This window comes from Oryctolagus cuniculus, chromosome 4, assembly GCF_964237555.1.
Source record: "Oryctolagus cuniculus chromosome 4, mOryCun1.1, whole genome shotgun sequence".
NCBI lineage: Eukaryota > Metazoa > Chordata > Mammalia > Lagomorpha > Leporidae > Oryctolagus > Oryctolagus cuniculus.
In genome coordinates this window covers 2,140,987-2,166,343 of record NC_091435.1, presented here as the reverse complement: position 1 = coordinate 2,166,343, position 25,357 = coordinate 2,140,987, and the positions used below count along the sequence as shown (strand labels likewise).

The 25,357-nt window shown below is 66.4% G+C and overlaps 1 protein-coding gene across 3 annotated transcripts in view; it reads left to right on the top strand.

Moving 5' to 3' along the window:
* GATD3 (glutamine amidotransferase class 1 domain containing 3) overlaps positions 1-25,357 on the top strand; it is a 64,032-nt gene that overhangs the window by 8,298 nt on the left and 30,377 nt on the right. The window contains exons 7-8 of one of the 3 annotated variants that reach the window (XM_070071773.1): positions 570-722; positions 4,974-4,985. In XM_070071773.1, coding sequence (XP_069927874.1) covers positions 570-698 — 129 coding nt within the window. In that variant the 3' untranslated portion in view covers positions 699-722; positions 4,974-4,985. Of the gene's footprint in view, positions 1-569; positions 963-4,973; positions 4,986-25,357 lie in introns of those variants that run through there. The other 2 variants (XM_070071774.1, XM_051829286.2) reach the window with 2 other exon arrangements.

The window sequence follows — 25,357 nt, the reverse complement described above, 5'->3', positions numbered from 1 at the left end:
CCCCGCCCCCCACTATGTGGGAGCTGCTGCTCGGTCTGGCTCGGGCGGGGCAGGAGGGGAGTGGGTGGGGGCCGAGGGGCCTGTGCCCGTGTGGGAGCTGGGCTCGGTCTGGCTCGGGCGGGGCAGGAGGGGAGTGGGTGGGGGGCGAGGGGCCTGCGCCCGTGTGGGAGCTGGGCTCGGTCTGGCTCGGGCGGGGCAGGAGGGGAGTGGGTGGGGGGCGAGGGGCCTGCGCCCGTGTGGGAGCTGGGCTCGGTCTGGCTCGGGCGGGGCAGGAGGGGAGTGGGAGGGGGGCGAGGGACCTGCACCCGTTTGGGAGCTGGGCTCGGTCTGGCTCGGGTGGGGCAGGAGGGGAGTGGGTGGGGCCGAGGGGCCTGTGCCCGTGTGGGAGCTGGGCTCGGTCTGGCTTGGGCGGGGCAGGAGGGGAGTGGGTGGGGCCGAGGGACCTGCACCCGTTTGGGAGCTGGGCTCGGTCTGGCTCGGGTGGGGCAGGAGGGGAGTGGGTGGGGGCCGAGGGGCCTGCGCCCGTGTGGGAGCTGGGCTCCTGCGGTGTTTTCCCTGACTCTGCACACGAAGCCCACGTGGACGGGAAGAACAAGGTGGTCACCACCCCAGCCTTCATGGGTGAGGCCGCGCTGCACCACATCCACGACGGCATCGGCCTCATGGTGAAGAAGGTGCTGGAACTCACGGGGAAGTGACGGCGGCCCCGCCCCACGGCCCCCCGGCTCCCCAGCCACGGCCCTGGAGCGGGGCCCCCCTCGCTGAAGGGGCGGGGGTTATTTTTCCGCTTCCATCTGTAGCTGCTTTCCCCAGGGAGGGGCCCCGTGACACCTGGGCGTGGGGGGCCCGGACCCTCGGTCCCCTCCCAGGCACACGGAGCGGGCAGCTGCCAGTGTGCCCTGCCCCTCAGCCGTGGGTCCTGGCATTAAAGTCAGCTCTTTCAGGAGAATCAAGTGGAAAAACACGACTCCAGTCTTGGGCTGATGGCTCAGGAATCTTAGTTTTGGGAAGAAAAAAATTTGTAGGTTTACAGTGTAATCAAGAAACCAGAAACACCATTTACTGAAGAAAGCCCCCCGGGTCGCCACCCGTGAGGCCGGACCCCAGGTCCCTGGCAGAGCGCTGGGCCCAGTCCCGGCTGCTCCAGCCTGGCTCCCTGCACCTGGGGAAGCAGTGGAAGACGGCCGGGTGCTGGGGCCCTGCACCCGCGTGGGAGACCTGGGAGGAGCTCCTGGCTCGGCCCTGACCTCCGTGGCCATTTGGGGAGTGGACCATTGAGGGGAATATTTCTGCCTCTCTCTGTCCTGCCTTTCAGAAAATAAATCTTTAAAAGAAAAAAAGGCCTCTGGTCTGGAGTGCATGGTTACAGCGCCGGCACCAGGCACGTGGCCCCGGGGACTCCCTCTCCCAGACAGCCCGCACAGCCGCCCTCCAGGCCGTGTGCAGCCCGCGACGCCCTGCCCGGCCACACTGTGAGGTGGCCCTGGGCCGTGGTTCTCCGCTGGAGCTCACGGCGCGTGGGAATGGGGAGTGTGGGGCTTGGGGAAGGCATTTCAAGTCGAAGCCTGGGCACCCGTCTGGAATGTTCTTTGCCAGCCCCGCTGGGGTGGCTGGACGGGTACAAAGGTTCCTGGAGTCAGCGCCACTGCCTGTCCTGTGTGTACGTGCCTGTCCAGTGCCGGCCTGACTGCATGGGGGTCCCTTGGAAGTTTCTGGTTCCTCCCAGGGTCGCAGCTCTCCCTGTGCGCCTCACCCCGCCAGGTGGGGCTTCTCTCCTGGGCGCCCTTGGCGGGACACTGGGGGTTGGGGATGGGCTGGTGGGGTCCCTGGCACCCTCACACCTGCCCCTCTGGGTGCTTGTTAACCCACCGGCGTGTGTGCAAGCCCACCTTGGCGTGTTTGGGGCTGTTGGCTGTGCTCTCTGGCAGTGCCGCCCAGCCCGGGAGCACCCAGCAGACATTCGGCTGTCCTATTGGTCAGCCGGAGCCCCGGGCTTTCCCCCGGTGTGTTCCGGTCACAGAGGCCCCTTCCTGGAGGTTCCGGGGTGCCATGTTGCCCCACCCGCCTGTACCACTAGAGGGTTGCCCTGTGTGGCTGGGCGTTCTCGGGCTACAGGGGCCGTGCCAAGAGGCGGCAGCCGCCTGGGTTTCACCCCCGTGAGCCTCAGGGCAGGTACTGCGGGAGGGAAGTGAGAACGGCTGAGAAAGCCCCGAGAAGTGTTCGCACGGCCCCGCAGGCAGGCCTGTGTCCTGTGGCCTCGACTGTCCACGTGAACTGGGGCTGTGCTTCCCTCCCAGGCTCCCGTGGGGCGGGTCGAGTGGCAGTGCTGGTGTTTCCTGGTGCCAGCAGCCCCCGTGGCCCAGAGGCTCTGGCTGCGCAGGCCGTCGCGGGGGGCGGCCCTGAGCTCTGCTCTGGGGTGGATCTGCAGCGCTGGGGGGCCTGGACCACTGGCCTGCCAGGCGTGAGCCAGTGCCCGCTGCCGGCCAGCACTGCCCCGGTGCCCCTCACCAAACACAGGTGGAGCAGCCAGCACACAGCCCCGTGGGCCCTGCAGCCTGCTGGGCAGGGGGCCGTGTGGACAGCTGGGAAGGAGGGAGGGAGGGCAGGGAAGGGTCAGCCTGGGAGTTTGAGGACAGCACGGGGTGTGGGTGGGAGGTGACCACCGCAGAGGCTGGGCCCCCTGCAGGGTTACACCAGCAAAGCCTGAGTTGAAGCTCCACCACCAGGGGGCGTGGTGGATCCGTCAAAGCGCCCGCAGGCTCCGAGGGCCAGCCAGGGTGGGTGTGTGTCCCCAGCCGCCTGCTCCTCTGCCCGCAGGTTCTGGGCTGGTCTGCAGGAAGCCTCGGCCCTGTCAGGCCCCTCACACCGCCTGTCCTGGACCCCAGGCTCCCGCTGGTCCCGGCCCCCTCCCTCCTCTCTGACCCCTCGCTCGCAGCCTCCACCCAGCCTTCTCCTGGACGGTGGAGCCGCTGTTCCCGGGGGGTCTGCTGGGGGTGGGGCAGGCACCTGTGTCCTACCGCCTCTTCCCTCTGCAGCCACTCTCCCGGGCACCCCAGACCTCACCCTCGGGCTGCCACCTACCTGGCCACATCCGACCACAGGTCCAAGCCAGACCCCAGCATACCCCCGAGGCCCCTTCAGCCCAGTGTCCAGCCCACCTGGCTCATCCAGCGCACACACACAGCACACACACCGTGTGCACATGTACACACATAGCACACACATTCACATACAGCACATGGCACACCCACAACACACAGTGTGCATGCACACATACAAGAGTCACACACAGTACACACACAGCACACAGGACACAGCACACACATTCACACACAGTCACATTGTGTAGACTGTCTCCCCTGTGTAGACTGCCTCCCCCTGTGTAGACTGCCTCCCCCTGTATAAACCGTCTCCCCTGTGTAGACTGCCTCCCCCCTCCCCCTGTGTAGACTGTCTCTCCCTGGGTAGACTGCCTCCCTCTGTGTAGACTGTCTCCCCTGTGTAGACTGTCTCCTGTGTAGACTGTCTCCCCTGTGTAGACTGTCTCCTGTGCAGACTGTCTTCCCTGTGTAGACTGTCTCCCCTGTGTAGACTGTCTCCTGTGTAGACTGTCTCCCTGTGTAGACTGTCTTCCCTGTGTAGACTGCCTCCCCCCGAGTAGACTGTCTCTCCCTGTGTAGACTGCCTCCCTCTGTGTAGACTGCCTCCCCCCGAGTAGACTGTCTCCCTGTGTAGACTGTCTCCCTGTGTAGACTGTCTCCTGTGTAGACTGCCTCCCCCTGTGTAGACTGTCTCGCCTCCCTGGTTGTTTCTTACCCTTGTCTCTGCCTGTGTGGCTGTAAGGAGCATTTTGTTCCATTTCTCTCGTTTCTCAGCCTCTCAGTTACATTGCTCTGCTCAGGTTGTATTTTTTTTTAATTTTTAAAAAGATTTATTTATTTGAAAGAGTTAGAGAGAGAGAGAGAGAGAGAGAGGTCTTCCACCCGCTGGTTCCCTCCCCAGATGGCCGCAATGGCCGGAGCTGGGCCGATCCGAAGCCAGGAGCCAGGAGCTTCTTCCAGGTCTCCCACGCGGGTGCAGGGGCCCAAGCACTTGGGCATCTTCTACTGCTTTCCCAGGCCACAGCAGGGAGCTGGATTGGAAGTGGAGCAGCTGGGACTAGAACCGGCGCCGATATGGGATGCCAGGGCTTTGACCCGCTGCGCCATAGCGCTGGCCCGAGGTTGTATTTAAGAGGCAGAGACAGAGTCCTTCCTTCCACTGTCCATTCCTCAGACGCCCGCAGTGGCCAGGACGGGCCGGGGCTGAAGCCAGGAGCCAAGAGGTCAAACCAAGGCTCCCCCGTGGAGAGCGGGAGCTGGCAGCAACTCGCTCGGGCAGAGCCGGGACTCGGACCCAGGCACCCCAGGGGAAGTGGGCGTGTCGTCTGGTGCCTGCAGGATGCGTGCACACGCGCTGGCGGCACTGGCAAATGCCTGGATGTCGAGAATGAGGGTGGTGCAAGTGTTTCTTCGCCTGCGCCCGTTCCTCCTCGGAGGCTGCTTTTGTGTAGATCTTAGTTTCTGATCTGTGATTTTCCTGTTCTCGGAAAAGGTCACTTGTTTTAATGTGAAAGGCAGAGAGAGAGAGAGATTTTCTGCCCGCTGCTTCACTCCCCAGATGGCCGCAACAGCCAGGGCTGAGCCAGGCTGAAGCCAGCAGCCTGGAGCTGCATCGGGGTCTCCCACCATGGGCGTAGGGGCCATCAGCAAGAAACTGGATCAACCACGGCTCCAACACGGGTGCCGGCGTGGAGGTGGCAGCGGCTCATGTGTCCCAAGGCACGTGGACGGCCAGCACATTCTCCGATTTCCATTTGTCTGAGAAGGTCTTTGCTTCTCCTTGCTGGACACGGAGCCCTGGGCTGGGTCTCTGGCTGGGCTTCAGCTCCTGTCGCCCTCGGCGTGGCCTCTGGGAGGCGCTGTGGCTGAGAGTGGCTCCCCGACTTGCTGCCCCTGCCGCGCCGTCTGCCTGGCTGTGCAGTTCCTGGCAGACCTGGGAACATGCAGCAGGATGCGGGTGTGCACAGAGGCGCGAGCAGGAGTGTGTGTGTGTGTACAGGGGTGGGCACACGCGTGTGCAGGTGTGCGTGAAGATGTGAGCAGCAGTGTGTGCAGAGGTGGGAACACACGTGTGCAGGCGTGCATGGAGATGTGAGCATGAGTGTGTGCAGAGGTGGGCATGCGCATGTGCAGGCGTGTGTACAGAGGTGGGCACACACGTGTGCAGGTGTCTGGAGATGTGAGGAGTGTGTGTGTACAGAGGTGGGTACACACGTGTGCAGGTGTCTGGAGATGTGAGGAGTGTGTGTACAGAGGTGGGCACACACGTGTGCAGGTGTGCATGGAGATGTAAGGAGTGCGTGTGTACAGAGGTGGGTACATGTGTGTGCTGGTGTGTGTGGAGATGTGAGGAGTGTGTGTGTACAGAGGTGGGCACACACGTGTGCGGGTGTGCATGGAGATGTGAGGAGTGTGTGTGTACAGAGGTGGACACACGTGTGCAGGCATGTGTGGAGATGTGAGGAGTGTGTGTACAGAGGTGGGCACACACGTGTGCAGGCATGCGTGATGTGAGGAGTGTGTGTATAGAGGTGGGTACACACGTGTGCAGGCATGCGTGGGGATGTGAGGAGTGTGTGTATACAGGGGGCACACACATGTGCGTGCGTGGAGATGTGAGCAGGAGTGTGCGCGTGCGTGGAGGAATTCCTTGACTTGGAACCTGCGTGGCGCTGCCCTGCCTCACACCCACCAAGCCTGGGTCTCGGCCTCTCCTCGGGGGGCCCCGCAGGGGTGCGGTGACCCCCGTGCTCAGCTCGGCTTCCCAGGGCAGCTGGCAGCAGGGCTCCGGTGTCCTGCCGGGACGGTGCTTGCCCGGCCGGCAGCTCCCCGGAGCTCCAATCTGAAGCCGCTCCCGATGTTTCCCGGGGGCACTTGCCGCTGAGGTTTGGACCCAGCCCCCACGCAGCCCCGTAGAATTGGGCTGTCCTGCCAGGGTGGGAGGGGGCCGAGCCCCGGCTCGGCAGGAACTGTGGAATTGCTGCCCGGTAGCCGTCTGGCCACTCGCGACTGCCACGTCCTTGTTTTCATGCGTGCCTGCACTTCCTGGGTTGGGCCGAGGGGTAGCAGAAGTGTTGATCACTCACTCCTTCCAGCGTACCCGAAGCCGGAAGCCCATGAGCCACCCCCGGTGCCCACCGCTGCCCACCGTCCCCCCGGAGGGGCTGTGGGTGCCAGGCCCTGGCCGGCTGCTCCGTCCTGCCTGGCAGTGCCCGTGAGCTGGTGTGGGCAGCGCCGTGGAGGCTCTGCTCGCCCGGGCGTGGGTCCAGGTACTTCCTGTTGGCACTGCCGTCCCCGGCGTGAGCAGTCCCGAGGGGAGCCCCAGGACCCACCCCCAGCCCTTCCTGCCCGTCTCGGTCCTCGGGCCTCACGCGAGCCGTGGCTGCCGGGCTGGCTGTCCTGCAGCCGCTGAGGTGAGCTCCGTGCCCAGGCAGGAGCGGGGAGTGCTGTCTGGACCACTGTTAGCGCAGACGATGGGGCAGAAGTCCCGAGGTTCTACATCCCACCGTGCGCCGGGCCTGCCCCGTCTCGTCTCTCGGGGGAGTGGAGCAGCTGCCCTGACCCAGGGCTGTGCCGTGCTGGCCCGGGCAGCCATGTCAGCCACGGTTCTGGGGACACAGGGGCCACGGCCCCTGGGAGCAGCTCTCGGCCCAGGAGGGGCTGCGGCGTTGGCTGCTGGAAGCCACAGTGCCCATGGCGGGGGCCGGGCTGTCGTCGCGGGAGGCACAGCTTTATCGGGGTGCTCTCAGAGGGAATGTGGAACACAGGGACCCCTGTCCCTGGGCCCCAGCCCTCACCTGGCCAGGCGGTTTCTGTGGGAGGGGCAGGGCCACTGCCCAGAGGAGCAGGTGACAGGGACGCTGTGGCCGCCGTGCTCTCTGGAGAGGAAGTTGGCCTTTTCGGGGGATTTCCAGCCAGATGGCCTTATCGAGGACCCCGAGAGAGAGAGAGGAAGGCACAGAGGAGCCACAGCGACCTCAGTCCCCCACCCCCAGACCCCACCACGGCGCCGGGAGCAGCAGCGCCAGGGAAGGCGGAGGGCGAGGCCACCCCCGCCCCCTGAGTGCCAGAACCCCGGGCAGGAGCCCACCACAGCCACACCAAGCCCAGAGCCAGCCCTGGCGCGGCCCCTCCCACTGCGGGCTCTGGCTTTCCTCCCTGGGAAGGGGGAGGCTGCTGTGGTGCCCCCGCATGGGGCACACGAAGCCGCTGCAGGCCGCTTGGTCACACCAGAGTCCCTGCTGCGCGCGCGGGCGCCCCGGGTGGGGGCGCTCAGGTGGCGCCCCTGCTCCGACGTGTCTGGGAAGCAGGGGTGCTTCCTGCAGGTCCCAGGCCAGCTCAGCCAAGGGAGGGAGGAGCACAGGGGTGGGGTGGGGTGGGGGATGGTCACGTGCTGTGGCCCAGCTCCCGGACGCCTGCCTGGCCACCTCCCCTGCCCCTGGCCCCACCAGCACATCTATGTCACATCGGCAGAGCCTGGACAGTGCGGCCATGCGCCCAGGAGACCAACGGCCGCGGTGACACCAGGCCTGGAGGGCCACAGGAGCCAGCCCTCCTGTCCCTGCTCTGACAGCTGCTGGCCGATGGGAGCCGGGTGCGCCCTAACCAGAGGCCCAGACCCCTGCTGATTGCTGGGGAAGCCGCACCCTGTACCCTGCTGAGACTGCCCGGGGTGTGGGCAGGGTGGGCCTAGACATTGTCGGGACAAAAATGCAGCTCCCGGGGACCCCCTGTGGACCTGACACTTACACTGCCCAGGCCAGCCTCTGGGCTCGGAGCTCCTGGGGCAGTGCTGGCCACCCGCACTGGGAGACGCCGGCTGGAGCCTGGCTCCCCTGGGCTCGGAGCTCCTGGGGCAGTGCTGGCCACCCGCACTGGGAGACGCCGGCTGGAGCCTGGCTCCCCATGGCAGATGCAGCCGAGGCCATGGACGCGTCAGCGCTTCCGTCCAGGTGGTCCCAGGGCTAAGTGGGTCGGCGTGAGGACAGGAGGCCGGGCCGGCGGGAGTCTGTCCGCTGCCGCACAGGCTGCTGTGGTGGCGCAGGGGCAGGGGCAGGTGGAGAGTCCTCCAGGCCCAGCCTCACTCCAGGAGGCCCAGGGTCTGGAGCTGGCTGCCTGGGGAGGTGGGGACAACCCATAGGCAGCTGGCCTGGCCTCTGACGTCAGGGGAGGATCTTCTGTGCCTGGGGTATTGACCTTGGACAAGGCTGCAGGGCTGGGTTGCGAAATCAAGGCCTTTTATTGCTGCCGGAACACTTGCTGGAACCTTCCCCTCGGGGCTCCCAGGAGCTGCTGTCCATGCCCCTCCCTCCTTGACCGCTGACCCCTGACACTTCTGCAGGCGCCTTTGAACGTGGGTTCTGGAACTTCCAGGTTCCGAGAGGGAGTCAGGGCTGCAGCGCGCGCACTCGCCGCCCCACGGCTGCCTCTGAGGCCCGCGTGTCACTACCCAGGGTCAGAGCCCGGGGCCTGGGCTGCTAGGATCTCCTAGCAGGGTCTCCTAGGGGCTGTGTGGCTTCCCAGCAGGGGAGCCCCCATGGCCATGCCCCGGTGCCTGCCTCGCCACTGGACAGCCCCTGTCCTCGGGCCCTGGGGTGACCGGGCAGCCGGCCTCTGAGGGGCTCCCATGGGGCTAGAGTGGGTGGAATCTCTGCCCCCGGGTGCCCGGCCCCACAGGGCAGCACCTCCAGTGACCTGGGCAGTGGTCTCCTGGGGCCAGAACGCCCTCCCTTCCCCCGCCCCCTCCATAACACGTGCTGCGGGCAGTTGTGGGGCGGAGCCAGGCAGGTCAAGTCATCAGTGAGTGTCCCTCGGAGCCCCTTCTGGGCTGGCCACGTGGCCCCGGAGCGTGACTGACAGGCACATTGGCCATCCCCTGCCTGCCACCACCACCTGCCTGGAGCTGTCCAGTGTCTGCCTCGTGTGACGGCCCAGCCTGTGGGGTCAGAGCGGGGCCTACCCGCCCCTCCTAGCCGCCCGTCAGCACCCGCGGCCTGCGGCGGGGCAGCCCGAGCAGCGGCCGCCTCTGTTTCTGGGCAGGACTGCTGGCCGGGCTCTCTCCTCCCAGCTGCTCCCTTCCTGGGGGGCCCGTGGACTGGGGGGCTGGTAGGGGGTCCACACTGGCACGGCCTTGTCGGGGGGCAGTGGGCCATTGAGCACCATGGCCAGAGGAGGCGAGGTCCCTGTGGGGTGAGGGGCAGGTGTGCACCACTGCGGTCCACGGGGCCAGCACCAAGGGCACCCCCGCCTGGTGCACTCCCCCAAGACGACACCGCGGACTGCCATTCCCAGGGAGCACAGTGCAGACGGCGCGCCTGGGGGCCTCCTGGGCTGTGGCCGGCACACCCTCCTGGAACCTGCGTGGTTGCTGGGTTTTGAGGTCGCCGTCACCCCTCCCTTTATTGGAGACTGGGAACACAGGGCCCGCAGCCGCAGCCCCGGCCCCCGGCCCCGACCACTACCCTTGGCCACGCACACCCCCATAGTCACAGACCACCCCGCCACTGCCTGCCGTGGCCGCCGAGGGGCTGTCCCCGCTGCTGAGGCCCGTCCGGTCTCTCCCCCTTGCAGCAGGGGTCAGCTCCCCCCGGGGCATCTCCCCCGCGTCTCGGTGCCCACAGAGGAGCTGGTGGCCAGGTCAGAGTGGCTGGCCCAGGGCTTGGGAGTGGGGCGGGCCTGCAGGTGGGCCCAGCCTGGCCGCAGCCTGGGGCTCGTTTCCTGGTTCACTTGTGGTCTGGGACTTTCCTGGACAGGCCCCTGGCCACACAGACGCTGCTGGGGAAACCCCAGGGTGAGAGTACAGTTGTCCTGGTCAGCGGCAGCCACGGGCGGTGCTGCTGGCCGGCCAGTGCCCTGCGGCCCCCGAGAAGGCCCCCAGCCACGTCAGGAGTGCACGCACCCAAGCAGGGATCACAGCCCCGAGGCCCCCTGACCACGACAACTCCACTGCCCCAGGGCCTGGGCTCGGCTCCCGCTCTCACGAGAAAGGGCAAAGGGCGCTGGGGACAGGGACAGCCGCTGTGCATGATGGGGGCCTGGGGTGGGCCACAGCACTGGCACCAGGCCTGCCCACGACCCCAGGAGACCCCATGACCCCCAAGGGCACATCGTGGGCTCCTGTGGACACATCCAGGACCCTCCTGTGCTACTGTCCCCACCAGAGTCCCCAGGGCCCCACACTAGCCAGGCCAGCGACCTTGTGACCTGGAGCCCAGACTTCCTGTCTCCCCACACAGCCACTCCTACTTCTGTGGCCTCCTGTGGCCAGCCTTGTGGGCAGGTGTCCCAGACAAGTGGGGCCCGGCCCCTCTGCCCCAAGATGGGTGAGGGAGAGGGAAATGCAGGCGCGGAGGGGTATTCAGGGAAGAGGGCACTGAGTAGGGGTGTTTGTGGTCCCCAGGATGGGGGCTGGTGGCCGGAGGTCACCTGCCCAGCACTGTTGGGGTGTGGTCTCTGTGTGTCGGGGTCGCCCTCCCCAGCACTGTTGTTGGGGTGTGGTCTGTGTGTGTTGGGGTCACCCACCCCAGCACTGTTGTTGGGGTGTGGTCTCTGTGTGTCGGGGTCGCCCTCCCCAGCACTGTTGGGGTGTGGTCTCTGTGTCGGGGTCGCCCTCCCCAGCACTGTTGGGGTGTGGTCTGTGTGTGTCGGGGTCACCCACCCCAGCACTGTTGTTGGGGTGTGGTCTCTGTGTGTCGGGGTCGCCCTCCCCAGCACTGTTGGGGTGTGGTCTGTGTGTGTCGGGGTCGCCCTCCCCAGCACTGTTGGGGTGTGGTCTGTGTGTGTCGGGGTCGCCCTCCCCAGCACTGTTGGGCTGTGGTCTGTGTGTGTCAGGGTTGCCCTCTCCAGCACTGTTGGGCTGTGGTCTCTGTGTGTCGGGGTCGCCCTCCCCAGCACTGTTGGGCTGTGGTCTCTGTGTGTCGGGGTCGCCCTCTCCAGCACTGTTGGGGTGTGGTCTCTGTGTGTCGGGGTCGCCCTCCCCAGCACTGTTGGGGTGTGGTCTGTGTGTGTCGGGGTCGCCCTCCCCAGCATTGTTGGGGTGTGTCTGTGTGTGTCGGGGTCACCCTCCCCAGCACTGTTGTTGGGGTGTGGTCTGTGTGTGTCAGGGTCGCCCTCTCCAGCACTGTTGGGTTGTGGTCTGTGGATCATGGTCCATCCCCTGGATACTGCTGGGCTGTGGTCTGTGTGCATCGGGGTCAGGGTGTGGTCTGTGTGTGTCAGGGTTGCCCTCTCCAGCATTGTTGTTGGGGTGTGTGTCAAGGTCGCCCTCCCCAGCACTGTTGGGGTGTGGTCTGTGTGTGTCAGGGTTGCCCTCTCCAGCACTGTTGGGCTGTGGTCTCTGTGTGTCGGGGTCGCCCTCCCCAGCATTGTTGGGGTGTGTCTGTGTGTGTCGGGGTCACCCACCCCAGCACTGTTGTTGGGGTGTGGTCTGTGTGTGTCAAAGTCGCCCTCCCCAGCACTGTTGGGGTGTGGTCTGTGTGTGTCAGGGTTGCCCTCCCCAGCATTGTTGGGCTGTGGTCTGTGTGTGTCAGGGTCGCCCTCCCCAGCACTGTCGGAGTGTGGGTCGGGTCCCCAGCCCCTGGGTGCTGTTGGTGTCCTCTGGCTTCTCTGGGTTCCGCATTCACTGACTCTGTCCCTCCTGGGTCCTTGGAGCTCGGCCAGCAGGCGCTGAGGCCGTGTGACAGGATCCAGAATCCCCCTTGGAGCTGGGGCAGGAGCGGGGCGCCCGCAGGCCTGGGGCAGGGGGACTTCGGGGGAACTTCCCTGGGGAGCGGTCGGGACGTGCCTCACTTTCAGTTTCTCCAGGTTGGAGCCTGACCGCCTGGCCGCTGGCTGGGAGGAAGTGAATTTCTTGCAGAATCTTCCAGATCTTTCCGGCGGGGTAGAAACGACGCGGGCTCAGACAGCAGCCCCAGATGGGGCTGCAGGGGGCTCCTGGCAGAAGTCTAGTGGCTGGGATGGGGGTGGCCGAGCCGGGCTACGCCCCCGCACCGCCCCGGTGAGGCTGACGCCGGGCTGGCTCCAGGGCCAGGAGGTCGGCTCCAGGGCCCCAGGCCCACGCTCAAGCCCAGCTCCTGACCTCTGCCATGCGCGGGGCTCCTCCCGAGCCTGGGTCCCCACCGTGAGGAGGGCCAGGTGGGCGCCCCCCACAGGGACCCTGACGTCCGACTGCGACGTGCGCAGGGCAGGGGCAGGCTGGCCCCGCTGCGTCTCAGGGCGGTGCCAGCCCCAGTGCAGCGGGAAAGCCGAGCAGGCACCGTGTTCTTGCCGGGCAGGGCAGGGCAGGTGGCACCGGCAGAGCCCTTGGGCTCCAGCTCCTCTGTGGCACGGCTGGCACAGCCACCCACACAGCCACGCTCAGGTCACGTGTGTTTACTTCTGACTCCACAGAGCTCCTTGCGAGCTCGCGACTGACAGGTCGATAGGAACGGCTGAGCCCTTCCCTGGCTGAGGGGACTCACCCAGCGAGGCACCGCCCCCACGGCTCGGCAGGTGTGTGCTGGGCAGGTGTGCGCTGGGCAGGTGTGTGCGCTGGACAGGTGTGCTCTGGGCAGGTGTGCTCTGGGCAGGTGTGCGCTGGACAGGTGTGCTCTGGGCAGGTGTGCACTGGGCAGGTGTGCGCTGGGCAGGTGTGCGCTGGGCAGGTGTGCTCTAGACAGGTGTGCACTGGACAGGTGTGCTCTAGGCAGGTGTGTGCTGGGTAGGTGTGCTCTAGGCAGGTGTGCACTGGGCAGGTGTGTGCGCTGGACAGGTGTGCGCTGAGCAGGTGTGAGCTGGGCAGGTGTGCTCTAGGCAGGTGTGCTCTGGACAGGTGTGTGCTGGGCAGGTGTGCTCTAGGCAGGTGTGCACTGGGCAGGTGTGTGCTGGACAGGTGTGCACTGGGCAGGTGTGCGCTGGGCAGGTGTGCGCTGGGCAGGTGTGCTCTAGACAGGTGTGCACTGGACAGGTGTGCTCTAGGCAGGTGTGTGCTGGGTAGGTGTGCTCTAGGCAGGTGTGCACTGGGCAGGTGTGTGCGCTGGACAGGTGTGCGCTGAGCAGGTGTGAGCTGGGCAGGTGTGCTCTAGGCAGGTGTGCTCTGGACAGGTGTGTGCTGGGCAGGTGTGCTCTAGGCAGGTGTGCACTGGGCAGGTGTGTGCTGGACAGGTGTGCACTGGGCAGGTGTGCGCTGGACAGGTGTGCTCTGGACAGGTGTGTGATGGGCAGGTGTGCGCTGGGCAGGTGTGTGCTGGGCAGGTGTGCTCTGGACAGGTGTGCACTGGACAGGTGTGTGATGGGTAGGTGTGCTCTAGGCAGGTGTGCTCTGGGCAGGTGTGTGCTGGGCAGGTGTGCACTGGACAGGTGTTCACTGGGCAGGTGTGCACTGGACAGGTGTGTGATGGGTAGGTGTGCTCTAGGCAGGTGTGCTCTGGGCAGGTGTGCGCTGGACAGGTGTGCTCTGGGCAGGTGTGCTCTGGGCAGGTGTGTGCTGGGGTCTGAACCCCAGGCCGCTTCTTGTGGCTCACTCCATGGGGCTCCGAGTGCACTCCCAGTGACGCTGACCGGCATGGCCATGTGGGTTGTGGGTGTCTGCCCTGCCTTGGGGGATACGTCCCTTAGCTCGGGTCCCCACCGAGGCCCCACCTCTGGCCAGGCTCATGCTGTGGTTAGGGGTGGGGGCTGGGGGTGTGTGTCCAAGCCGCACGCCTGAGTCTTGGACATGACCTCACCTCGGAGTGCGGGCACAGCCACCAGGCTGGACACTGTGTCCTGCACTGGGCACCTCTCTCATTCCTGGGCCCCTTCTGCAGGTGTGGCCACCACGGGGTGGGGGGGCTCCTGAGCCCTCATGGCAGGGCCGCGTCCCCTGCTCAGTCCTGGCAGCTGCAGAACCCAGGGCAGAGGTGGGGACCTGGGCCGGCCAGGGCTCGCTGAGTGTGGCTGACGGGAGTTCTGGGGCAGGCGCCTCCTCGGAGAGGGCGGGGAGAAGTGTCCCCCAACCCCACCCCACTGAGGGCAGGGGAACCGTACCCCCAAGCTCCGCTCCCTCAGTGAAGGGCAGGGTATTCACACCCCAGCCCCGCCCCTCAGTGAGGGCAGGGGAGCCACACCCCAGCCCCGCCCCTCAGTGAAGGGCAGGGTATTCACACCCCAGCCCCGCCCCTCAGTGAAGGGCAGGGTATTCACACCCCAGCCCCGCCCCTCAGTGAGGGCAGGGGAGCCACACTCCAGCCCCGCCCCTCAGTGAGGGCAGGGTATTCACACCCCAGCCCCGCCCCTCAGTGAAGGGCAGGGTATTCACACCCAGCCCCGCCCCTCAGTGAGGGCAGGGGAGCCACACTCCAGCCCCGCCCCTCAGTGAGGGCAGGGTATTCACACCCCAGCCCCGCCCCTCAGTGAAGGGCAGGGTATTCACACCCAGCCCCGCCCCTCAGTGAGGGCAGGGGAGCCACACCCCAGCCCCGCCCCTCAGTGAGGGCAGGGTATTCACACCCCAGCCCCGCCCCTCAGTGAAGGGCAGGGTATTCACACCCAGCCCCGCCCCTCAGTGAGGGCAGGGGAGCCACACCCCAGCCCCGCCCCTCAGTGAGGGCAGGGTATTCACACCCCAGGTGGAGCTGGGTGGCCGTGGGCTGGGGTGGGTTCTGTCCCCTCCCTCGCTCGCACAGCTGTGCCTCTGGGTGAGGCCTGTCCTGTGGGGCTGTGGCCGTGTGGCCCAGTGGGTGAGGGGTGACCCAGGCCGGGGCCAGGACAGAAACTCCAGTCTGGCAGGGCCACCAGCGTGAAGCCCCCACCCCAGCCACGCAGGGGCCTCTGGGCCTGTGCAGAGGCCAGGCCACTTCCTCGTTGTGCCGGGCCTGCGGCGGCCGGGGCTGTTCCGAGACAGAACTCGAGCGCCGGCCTTGGGTGTGCACTTTGCCCAGACACGGAGAATGCGGCGCCCTGCCCAGCACAGCCAGCAGCTTCCCCAGCCTAGAAGACACGGGCCCACGTGCCCCGGGCTGCCTCCCGTGGGGTCCCAGGTCTGGTGCCGCGGCCAGGGCTGACGGCAGTGGACGCTCACTTGGACCAGAGGTCAGCCCTGCTGGCACCGCCTCGAGGCTCCCTGTGGCTGCATGGTTGGCTCCCTGCCTCTCTGGGTGGCCATGCCTCACTCCCAGGATGCCCTGGGGGCCAGGACTCTGTGTCACTCCTCCCTCCTAGTATGCCCTGGGGGCTGGGACTCTGTGTCTCCCTCCCTCCCAGGATGCCCTGGGGGCCAGGACTCTGTGTCTCACTCCTCCCAGGATGCCCTGGGGGCTGGGACTCTGTGTCTCTCTCCCTCCCAGGACGCCCTGGGGGCTGGGACTCTGTGTCACTTCTCCCAGGATGCCCTGGGGGCTGGGACTGTGTCTCCTCCCAGGACGCCCTGGGGGCCGGGACTCTGTGTCTCACTCCTCCCAGGACGCCCTGGGGGCTGGGACTCTGTGTCACCCATTCCCAGGACGCCCTGGGGGCCGGGACTCTGTGTCTCGTTCCCTCCCAGGACGCCCTGGGGGCCGGGACTCTGTGTCTCCTTCCCTCCCAGGATGCCCTGGGGGCCGGGACTCTGTGTCACTCCTCCCTGGATGCCCTGGGGGCTGGGACTGTGTCACTCATTCCCAGGATGCCCTGGGGGCTGGGACTGTGTCACTCATTCCCAGGATGCCCTGGGGGCTGGGACTCTGTGTCACTCCCTCCCAGGATGCCCTGGGGGCCGGGGCTGTCTCCCTCCCTCCCAGGATGCCCGGCTCTGAGCCGTGCGGCTGTGCTGCAGGCCCGTGCGACCCCCGAGCCCTCTCCGTGCAGCACGTGTCCCTTTGCTGCAGTAGCACACAGGCCAGGCTCACCCCTGGAAAGAGCGTGTCCCACGCGGACCTGGGTCAGTAGGGTCCTGCGAGGTGGAGCTGACTGCGGCCTGGCCCCTCCCGTGAGGAGCAGTGCCTGGGTGATGCTCGGGGTGGACTGGCACAGAGCCACGGCTGCGGCCCACGGGGCTGGGGGTGACACGAGCCGCCTGCCAGCCACAGGCGGCTCCTGGAAGGGCCTGGGAGCTGCCGTCTCACCCCGTGTCCCCTGCTCTCAGCCTCAGAGCAGGGGCTCCCGCAGCCCCAGCCACGGCGCCCTGAGATGCGGGGGCTCTGCTGCCTGGTGTCGCCCACAGACTCACTGCAGTGCGAGGCTGCGGGGTCTCTGGGGCTGTCTGTGCGCTGGGCACGGCACGGGGCCGGAGGGTGCGGCTGGGCAGGGCAGGTGCAGGCAGGCAGCCGTGGCACCACCCACATGGCCTGCTGCGTCACCTGCTCCAGGCCTCAGGCCCCACGGCGCCTCGACTGATGGCACAGAGCCTGCGGGAGCCTGAATGCGCACCTCCGTGAACTAGCGGGGCCCGCCGGGCCAGACGGCTGTGCGCGGCCGGGAGCTGAGCCCGTGCACACCTGCGGCTGCTCTGAGGCCCCGAGTTTGGGGCTCGTGTGTCACGTGTCGTGTGTAACATGTTCACGTTACATGTCGATCATGACACATGAAGACGGTCAGGTGGCTGAGGCCAGCTGTGCATGTCCCCGGCTCCTGTCCTCAGGGGACCGATTCCCTGGCCCCCAAGCCACCCTGCGGGCTGTAGCCGCGGTGCTCACGGTGCCCAGCCAGACCGGGCCGACACAGCTCCCGAGAGCCGGCAGCGCCCCCGCCCCGCACCCCTGCGCAGGGTCCGCAGGCCGGGTGGCTGTGCTCACCCCGGAAGCCGGCACACGCTGCGGCGGCCGTGTGGGGGCTGGGTCTGTGGGTGGGGCTCTTGAGCCCCACTCTGGCTCACCACCAGGACCTGCCTGGCCGCCTCTGTTCTGTGCCCCCACCCAGGCCCGCTAATGCACCTGGGAAAGCCGTGCCAGCTACCGGCTCCATGACCAGCGCTGGGTTGACGCGGGGTTGGGAAGGGGCGACCGCAGGGGCTGAGACGAAGGAGCAGACGCGGGTGCGGGGCGTCCGGGTCCACGTGTGCTCACCACTCGCCCGTACAGGAAAAGGCCGCCCTTCTCCAAACACAACTCAGTAAACAATTTTAAAGAAGAAAAAGAAGAGATGTGCTTATTTATTTGAAAGGCAGAAAGAGGTCTTCCATCCGCTGGGTCACTCCCCAAATGGCTGCAATGGCCGGGCTGGGCCAGCCGAAGCCAGGAGCCAGGAGCTCCACCCCGGGTCTCCCACGCGGGTGCTGGGGCCCAGGCACTGGGGCTGTGTTCCGCGCCGTCCCAGGCTTGCCCTTGTTGGGAGTCGCCCCCTCTGTGCCTGGATTCATGAACCCTGCTTTTCCAGAAAGGCGATGGTATGAGCGACTTCCGAGCCTGGACACGAGTGGCGACGCGGCCGGGGCAGCGCCCTGGCGTGCAGCCGAGGCCCCGAGGCCCCACAGCCTCCTGGTTCGCGGTGACGCCCTCAGGCTGCTCGGCGCTGCCGGGGCTTGTCCGACGTCCCAGGCTGTGGGCGGGCGACGGTCACGGGGACACGACCCTCGCTGCCCTGTGCTGGGTGAGCCCTGGGGGACGCCTCGGGCGGCTGCCTGTCTGCGTTCCTGGGCCGCGTCTGGAGGTCAGCTCTCCCTGGCTTCATCCAGACCCCCCTGACCCGGCCCGAATGTGGGCCTTCACCACGGCTTCCTTCTCCAAATGTGATTGCTGGGCCGGCGCTGTGGCTTAGTGTTAAGGCCGCTGCCTGTGGTCCTGGCATCCCATACAGGCGCCGGTTCAAGTCCCGGCTGCTCCACTTCTGATCCAGCTCCCTGCTAATGCACCTGGGAAAGCAGTAGAAGAAGATGGCCCAAGTGCTTGGGCCTCTGCACCCGCGTGGGAGACCTGGAAGAAACTCCTGGCTCCTGGCTTCAGATCGGCGCAGCTCCGGCCGTTGCAGACGTGTGGGGTCATCGGGGCTGTCTGGTGACCTTCTCAAGGACAAAGCTACAGAGCCATTCTGGCCTCAGTGTTCCTGAGGTTCACTGTGCCATGTAGCAAAGTGAACGCATTCATGATGAGACTACCCGTGTAGTGTGTGTACTGCTGGACCGAGAGGTCTCCCATCCGCTGGGTCACTCCCCGAATGGCTGCCAAGTCAGAACTGGGCGCGCCAGAGCCAGAGCCAGGAGCCAGGAGCTCCACCCGGTCTCCCACGCCGGTGCCGGGGCTGTTTGCTGCTGCTTCGGCAAGGAGCTAAACTGGAAGTGCAGCAGCCTGGACAGGAACCAGCGGTCCACGGCGCGCGGTGTTGCAGGCAGTTTAACCTGCGGCGCCGCAGCACTGGCCCCAGAGACGGCCACGCCGTCGTGGCCCGGGGGGAGGCCTGCGTGCGGGCGCCACCGCCAGCAGAGTGCCCAGGAGCCGGGAGCCGCGTGGGGCCCACCCTGGGGACCCTCTGTAGCCCTGACCACCGCCCAGGGGCCCTGCCTGCCCCTCACACACCTCCCCCTGGCCCGGCTCCCCCCCGCAGTGCCAGCCGGAGGGGAAGTTCCCGGCCCAGCCGCTGGGAGCGCCGCTGCTGCTTCTGCCACTTGGCAGAGCTGGGACCCCCGCCCCCTCCGGCCCTGCCCGGCTCCGCGCGGCGCCCACTTGGCCTCCCCGCCGGCACTGGCACCGGCACTTCCTTCCTTTTCATGGCTGAGTCATATTCCTCTGCTGCCGCCCGGGGGGCGGGAGCCGCTGCGTGGGCGCTCGGGCCGAGGGCTATTTTTGCTTTTTTGAGGAAGCAGAGCAGTCCCCCCCTCGCTCACTTCCAGGGCGGTGACACGAGGCTCCGGCCGCCGCTGGTTTTCATTTCGGTCACCGCCTCCCCAGGGCGCGGGCCCCGCCCCGTCTGGATTTTCATTTCCCTGCGGAGCAGAGCCCTGGCCGGGCGGGGCCTGCGCGGCCCCTCCGCCCCGCCCAGATCCGCGGCCTGCCCGGCTGCCTTCTCACTGACCACGCGGTGCCCTGTTCTCGCTCCCACAGCCCCGGGCTCCCCTCTGCCGCCCGTGCCTTCGCACCCCAGGGTCCTGGAACTTTCTCCCAGGTTCTGTGGCCTCAGCTCTTGGCGCCAGGGCTTTGTTCGGAGTCCACTCGAGGCGGGGGTCACGCGGGCGCGGCCAGGAGCTCCGGCCGGGCTGCCCCCTGAGACCCCTGCGTTTGCGTTTAGCCTCCAGCAGCGTGGCGGGCAGGCCCTCAGTGGGACCCGGGAACGTTTACAGACACACGTCCAGGCCACAGTCAGGCCCACAGCACGCGGACACCTGGCCTGCGGCTGCGTCCTCCCCACTGGCCGCCTTGTGAATCCTGCTCTGGGCTCCGTGGCTGCCTGCGGAGGCAGTGCCGTCTGCCCGTCCTCAGCTCCCAGGCATCGCGTGGATCCGTGTCTCGGGGGTCCCGGCCCGGGTGGTCCCTGTTGGCTGGAAGCCTGGCCCCGGCGCCCGCGCCCCCATGCCCGCCCCGGGCCCAGGCTGGGGACCTTCAGCCGCTCTCTGGGGCTTGCACACTGGGACCAGGCGGGGCCGGGCCCTGCCCGCATCAGACGCCAGTGGGAAGGGCTGGGATGTGGGCGCTGCCGGGGCCGGGGGCCGCGGGAAGCCATCTTCGCCATGCCTGCCTCTCCGGGCTGTGCCCTTGGGGTGGAGGGGTCGGCCGTCTGAGGCTGGGGCGGGGGGTCTCAGGCTTCGCAGCAGGAGACCCTCCCCGAACCAGGCTGACGAGGAGGTGCAGTGCCTCGTGGGAGAGAATGGGGGGCGAGGCCTCTGTGCAGGGCTTCACGGGACAGAATGGAGCTGCCTTAGCTAGGGCCATGGTTGGGGTGACTCTGCCCTTAGAGACAACCATGTAACTAGCTAGTACAACCAGTATAACTAGTGCAACTAGTACAACTAGCATAACCAGGATAACCAGTGTGACTAGCATAACCAGTATGACTAGCATAACCAGTACAACTAGCATAACCACTATGACTAGCATAACCAGCATAACTAGCACAACTAGCATAACCACATGACTAGCATAACCAGGATAACCATACAACTAGCATAACCAGGATAACCAGCATGACTAGCATAACTAGCCTAGCCAGTATAACGAGCATAACCAGTATAACCAGCATAACCAACGTGCCTAGCGTAGCCGGTGCCTAGCGTAGCCGGTGTAGCCGGTGCCAGTGCCCCGCCTGAGCTTCCTCCGTCCCACCGTGCCTGCTCGGTGCCCCAGTAAACGGCGCCGCCTCTCTGCCAGCTCCTATGGTGTGGAGCGGCCGGTTCTGAGGCGACACGGAGCGCGCTGTGCCGCCTCCCTGAGCTGCAGTCCCGCCTGGGCACACGGGCACACCGGACTTTCTGTGGACACTGCTGGATTCCGCTGCCCACGCGTGTGCACGCTGATGGGGACCTGGCCGGGGCACAGGCCCGGGAGCTTGCACGCTTCTCTGGTGCTTGGCAACGCAGTGCGTGCACAGCCGGTACAAGGGGCCGTGGTGTTTGTGTGTGTGTGGATGCGTGTGTGGGTGTGTGCATGCGTGTGTCTATGAAAGTGAGTGCATGTGCGTGTATGTGGGGTTTGTGTGTGTGCGTGTGCGTGTGGTGTGTCTATGTGTGAATGCATCAGTGTGGTGCGTGTGCCTGTGTGTGCATGTATGTGGGGGTGTGTGCGTGTGGTGTGTGTGTGTGTGAATGCATCGGTGTGGTGCGTGTGCATGTGTGCGTGTATGTGGGGGTGTGTGCGTGTGGTGTGTCCGTGTGTGAATGCATCAGTGTGGTGCGTGTGCCTGTGTGTGCATGTATGTGGGGGCGTGTGCGTGTGGTGTGTGTGTGTGTGAATGCATCGGTGTGGTGCGTGTGCATGTGTGCGTGTATGTGGGGGTGTGTGCGTGTGGTGTGTCCGTGTGTGAATGCATCAGTGTGGTGCGTGTGCCTGTGTGTGCATGTATGTGGGATGTGTGTGTGTGCGTGTGGTGTGTGCGTGTGTGAATGCATCAGTGTGGTGCATGTGCCTGTGTGTGTATGTATGTGGGGTGTGTGTGAGCGTGTGAATGCACGCGTGTGTCCCGGGGTGTTGTGTGCATGTGTGAATGCATCGGTGTGTGTGTGCCTGTGTGTGCGTGTATGTGGGGTGTGTGTGAGCGTGTGAATGCACGCGTGTGTCCCGGGGTGTTGTGTGCGTGTGCGAATGCATCGGTGTGTGTGTGCATGTGTGCGTGTATGTGCAAGTCGCGGGGTGCTGTGTGTGCGTGTGTGACGTGACTTCTCGCCCAGCCTGGAGGACCAGGTGCAGGTGGGTGCAGCGCCGCTGTGTGCGCGGGACGCGGTCCTGCAGGGGTCGGGGTGGGCTGTAAGACGCAGCTTTTCCCAGGCCGGCAGAGGATGGTGAGCCTGGGGACCCGCGCCCGTCCCCGGAGACGTCAGCGTTCGCTCCCTGTTGGGTGTGGGAGGCCCAGGTCACACCCACGCTCCTTTCTGTGGCTGAGCCTGACCGCAGCGAGGGTGGCCCCAGTGCTGGGCCCCTCAGGCCGACTCATCCCGCCCCGGGAGAAACCGGGCACTGGCGCAGGGCCGCAGAAGCCCTGTCCAGGGCAGGCCTCGCCCCGGCCAGGACACGGGGGCCCCTGGGCTCTCGGGGAAGAGGCTGGCCCTTGTTCAGAGGCCACAGGGCCCGAGCCTCCTGGGACCTGGGACTCAACAGCCTCCCCCTCCCCGGCCATCCCACCCGGTCCCCATCCCTGCTGCTGTCGCCACACCTCTCCCATTCCCAATCCTCGGCAAAGTCTCCCGGGGCGGGGGGGGGGCGGGATCCGGCCCCGAGTGACGCCCTCGTCCACATCCCCAGAACCTGTGTCTGGGACCCTCCCCACAAAGGGGATCTTGCAGATCGAACTTGGGATTCGGAGAGGCGGCTGGGCTGTCCGGGGGAGGCGGCAGGTCAGGGTCAGAGGGAGGAGGCGAGGCAGGAGTGGAGGTGGGGGGGGGTGGCGATGGCCTGGGCTGCAGTTTGAAGATGGAGGAGGCGTCTCGAGCAAGCGGCACTGGCGCCTCCAGACCGGACCCCAGCACCCTGCGCAGGAGCCCCAGTTCCCCCAGCTCTGGGAAAGTCTGCGCCCCTGTGACCTACGGGATGGAGCTCCCGGCTCCAGCCGACCGAGGGCATCCGGGGAGCCAACCAGCGGGTGGAAGTCGCTGTCACTCTGCCTTTCAAGGAAATAGAGCGAATCTTTGTAAAAAGTTAGTGTGAAAACGTCCGTCACGCGTGGTGGAGCAGTGAGAATCCTGGGGACGTGAAACTCTTCACAAGCTCCCATCTGGGAGAGGCTGGAGCCGAGCCCGCGGCCAGCAAGGGCCTGGCCCGAGCAAGCACCCACGCCGCGGCTCCCAGACCCCAGGGAGCGGGCAGAGCCGGGGACACAGGGAGGAGGCCCCGGGGCCCCCACAGCGCTCTCTGCACCCGTCTCCGGGCGGCGCCGCCCCTCCCCCAGGGCAGATGTGCTTGGAATGCAGCTTGTGGCTTGGCGGTGACGTTTGTTTTAATTGTTCCCATTCCTGGGGCTTCTGAGGAGAAAACAGAACCGCGCTGGCCGGCGGGATGCGTCCAGCTGTCTCGCTGGGGCAGAGCGACAGAGGGGGCTCCGCCTGCCAGGCCTGCAGGGGGCGCTGTGCAGGCGCCCGGCTCCCGAGCGCCCTGGGTCCGAGCCCCTGGGTCCGAGCCCCTCCGTCCCCGATCCTCTGTGGATGGGGCCGGCGCTCCCTACCCTTGATGACGTGGCGCCAGCACCGCGAAGAAAAGACGTACGCAGCGCACATTTTTGCCCAAAAAGAATGAAAAGAGCAAAATTTCGAAAAATACTGCAAGATGGGGCCGACGCTGTGGCACAGTAGGTTAATCCTCCGCCCACAGTGCTGGCATCCCATATGGGCACTGGTTCTAGTCCCGGCTGCTCCACTTCCAATCCAGCTCTCTGCTGTGACCTGGGAAAGCAGTAGAAGATGCCCAAGTCCTTGGGCCCCTGCACCCACGTGGGAGACCCGGAGGAAGCTCCTGGCTCCTGGCTTCAGGTCGGTATAGCTCTAGCCATTGCAACCAACTGGGGAGTGAACCAGTGGATGGAAGACCTCTCTCCCTCCCTCTCTCTCTCTCTCTCTCTCTGTAGCTCTGCCTTTCAAATAAATAAAAGAAAAAAATTTTTTTGACAGGCAGGGTTAGACAGTGAGAGAGAAAGGGAGAGAGAGAGAGAAAGGTCTTCCTTTTTCCGTGGTTCACCTCCAAATGGCCGCTACGGCCAGCACATTGTGGCCAGCGCATTGTGGCCAGCACTGCGCTGATCCGAAGCCAGGAGCCAGGTGCTTCTCCTGGTCTCCCATGGGGTGCAGGACCCAAGCACTTGGACCATCCTCCACTGCCTTCCAGGGCTACAGCAGAGAGCTGGCCTGGAAGAGGAGCGGCTGGGACAGAATCCGGCGCCCCAACTAGGACTAGAACCTGGGGTGCCTGCGCCGCAGGCGGAGGATTAGCCTAGTGAACCGCGGCACCGGCCTAAAAGAAATATTTTTTAAAAGCACTGCAAGGAAGCCCCAACTCTGTACAAATTTCGGACCTGCGCTTTCGTCCGTGAGCCGCGGTGTCTGAAAGACTGAGGTGGGCGCTGCGCTGGCCGCCGCGTGGGCTCCCGCACCCCGGGCCAGGTGGCTCCTCCTCCGGCCCAGCACAGCACAGCCCGTGCGCTCGAGTCCCTGCCTCCCCCATGGGAGACCCGGACGGAGCTCCTGCTCCTGGCTTCTGCCTGGCCCGGCCCCGGCCGCTGTCGGCCTCTGGGGAGCGAGCCAGAGTCGGTGACCACCTCCGTCTTCCTGTGTCTCAGTGACCAGCAGACACGCAGCGTGGGGAAGGCTGCGCCCGGCAGTGTGCAGGGCGGCCACCCACTCCCCCAGGCCCCTCGGCTTCGGCCAGCTGGGATCAGTCTCTGTCGCAGGCCCTGGTGGAAGCCACAGCTCCCGGCCCCTGAGCCTGGCAGCTCCAGGGACGACTTTGCTGTGTCGGGGAGACCTGGCCCCGGGCCCTTAGAAGCCCCCGTCTGGGCATAGAGAGCGCCCAGCGCTCAGTGCTCGGCCCCTGCCTGCCCCGCCGGGTCTGTGCTCTGTGCTCCCAGCTGAGCCAGGCGACCTTGCTCTCCGATGTCTGAGTGACCAGGCGCTGGCTCTCGGGTTCTGACCCCACCGACCACTGCGCTCTGTCCCTCACCCATGGGTGCTCCGGGTGGAGACCCGGGGGAGAGGTGTGGGTGGGTGAGGACGAGGTGCCCAGTGTCCGTCCCAGCGTGCACCAGGAGCGCACTTCCAGGAACAGGGCCCGCTGTGGCACGAGGGGAGGCAGAGCGGGAACGGGAGAAAGGCAGAGAACCGAGGGCCCCCGCAGTGCCCGCATGCCCAGCCACCGAGGAAGCCAGTGAGACCACAGAGGGGACATGCAGCATCTCGCCGAGCCATCACAGAAGAGCGGGCTCTGGCACCCAGGCCACCGCAGGGGGTGGCCGGGGCTGCCTGCGCCGACTGGGGCGTGTGGTGAGGACAGACAGCTGCCCGCAGGCCCCAGCCGGCCCTGGCTCCCTGTCCCGTAACAGGACCAGGAGGCAAGGTGGGCACAGCACGCGGGAACGGGGAACGCTTCCATCCGGGGCCTCCTGGAACCTCCCCCAGCCGCTGCCCTTTGGCTGGGTGGCCTTCGCGGTTTGTCCACCTGCTCGCAGTGGGCTGTGGGTACAGCGAGTTCCTGGGCTTCCCGGCGGCAGTGGCATGGCCTCTGAGCTGCCTGGAGAGGAGGAAGCCCCGACCTGGCGGGGGCAGACTCCTGTGGGAGACCCCAGCGCCGGCTGTGCTGCCCGGGATTCTGCAGAAGGCTTGGGGGAGGGGCGGGCAGCAGCCCCGAGGCTGGGCCTGTGGGGACGAGACCTAGCACGCTGCCTGTTGCCCGCTGGCTCCGGGGCTGCCCCTGCCTTTTCTCGCATTCGCCCGCAGGCCCTGGGTTGGCGCTGTCGTGAGACCGGCACCCCTCAGACCCTCCGCAGAGACAGCGTGGGCCCACCCGGCGCGCCTGCTCACACGCCATGGGTCCCAGCCGCCCACCGCTCCTCTGCGGCTTCGTCCCGCACTGCACCGTCTGTCTCCACGCTGGGCGGCACACCTCCCTCCACCTGCACACCTCGACTTCCACAAGGCTGGGCACCCCCGCTCCATGGACCTGCCCTGAGCCAGGAGTCCCCAAGGTACCCTCCTCCCGCAG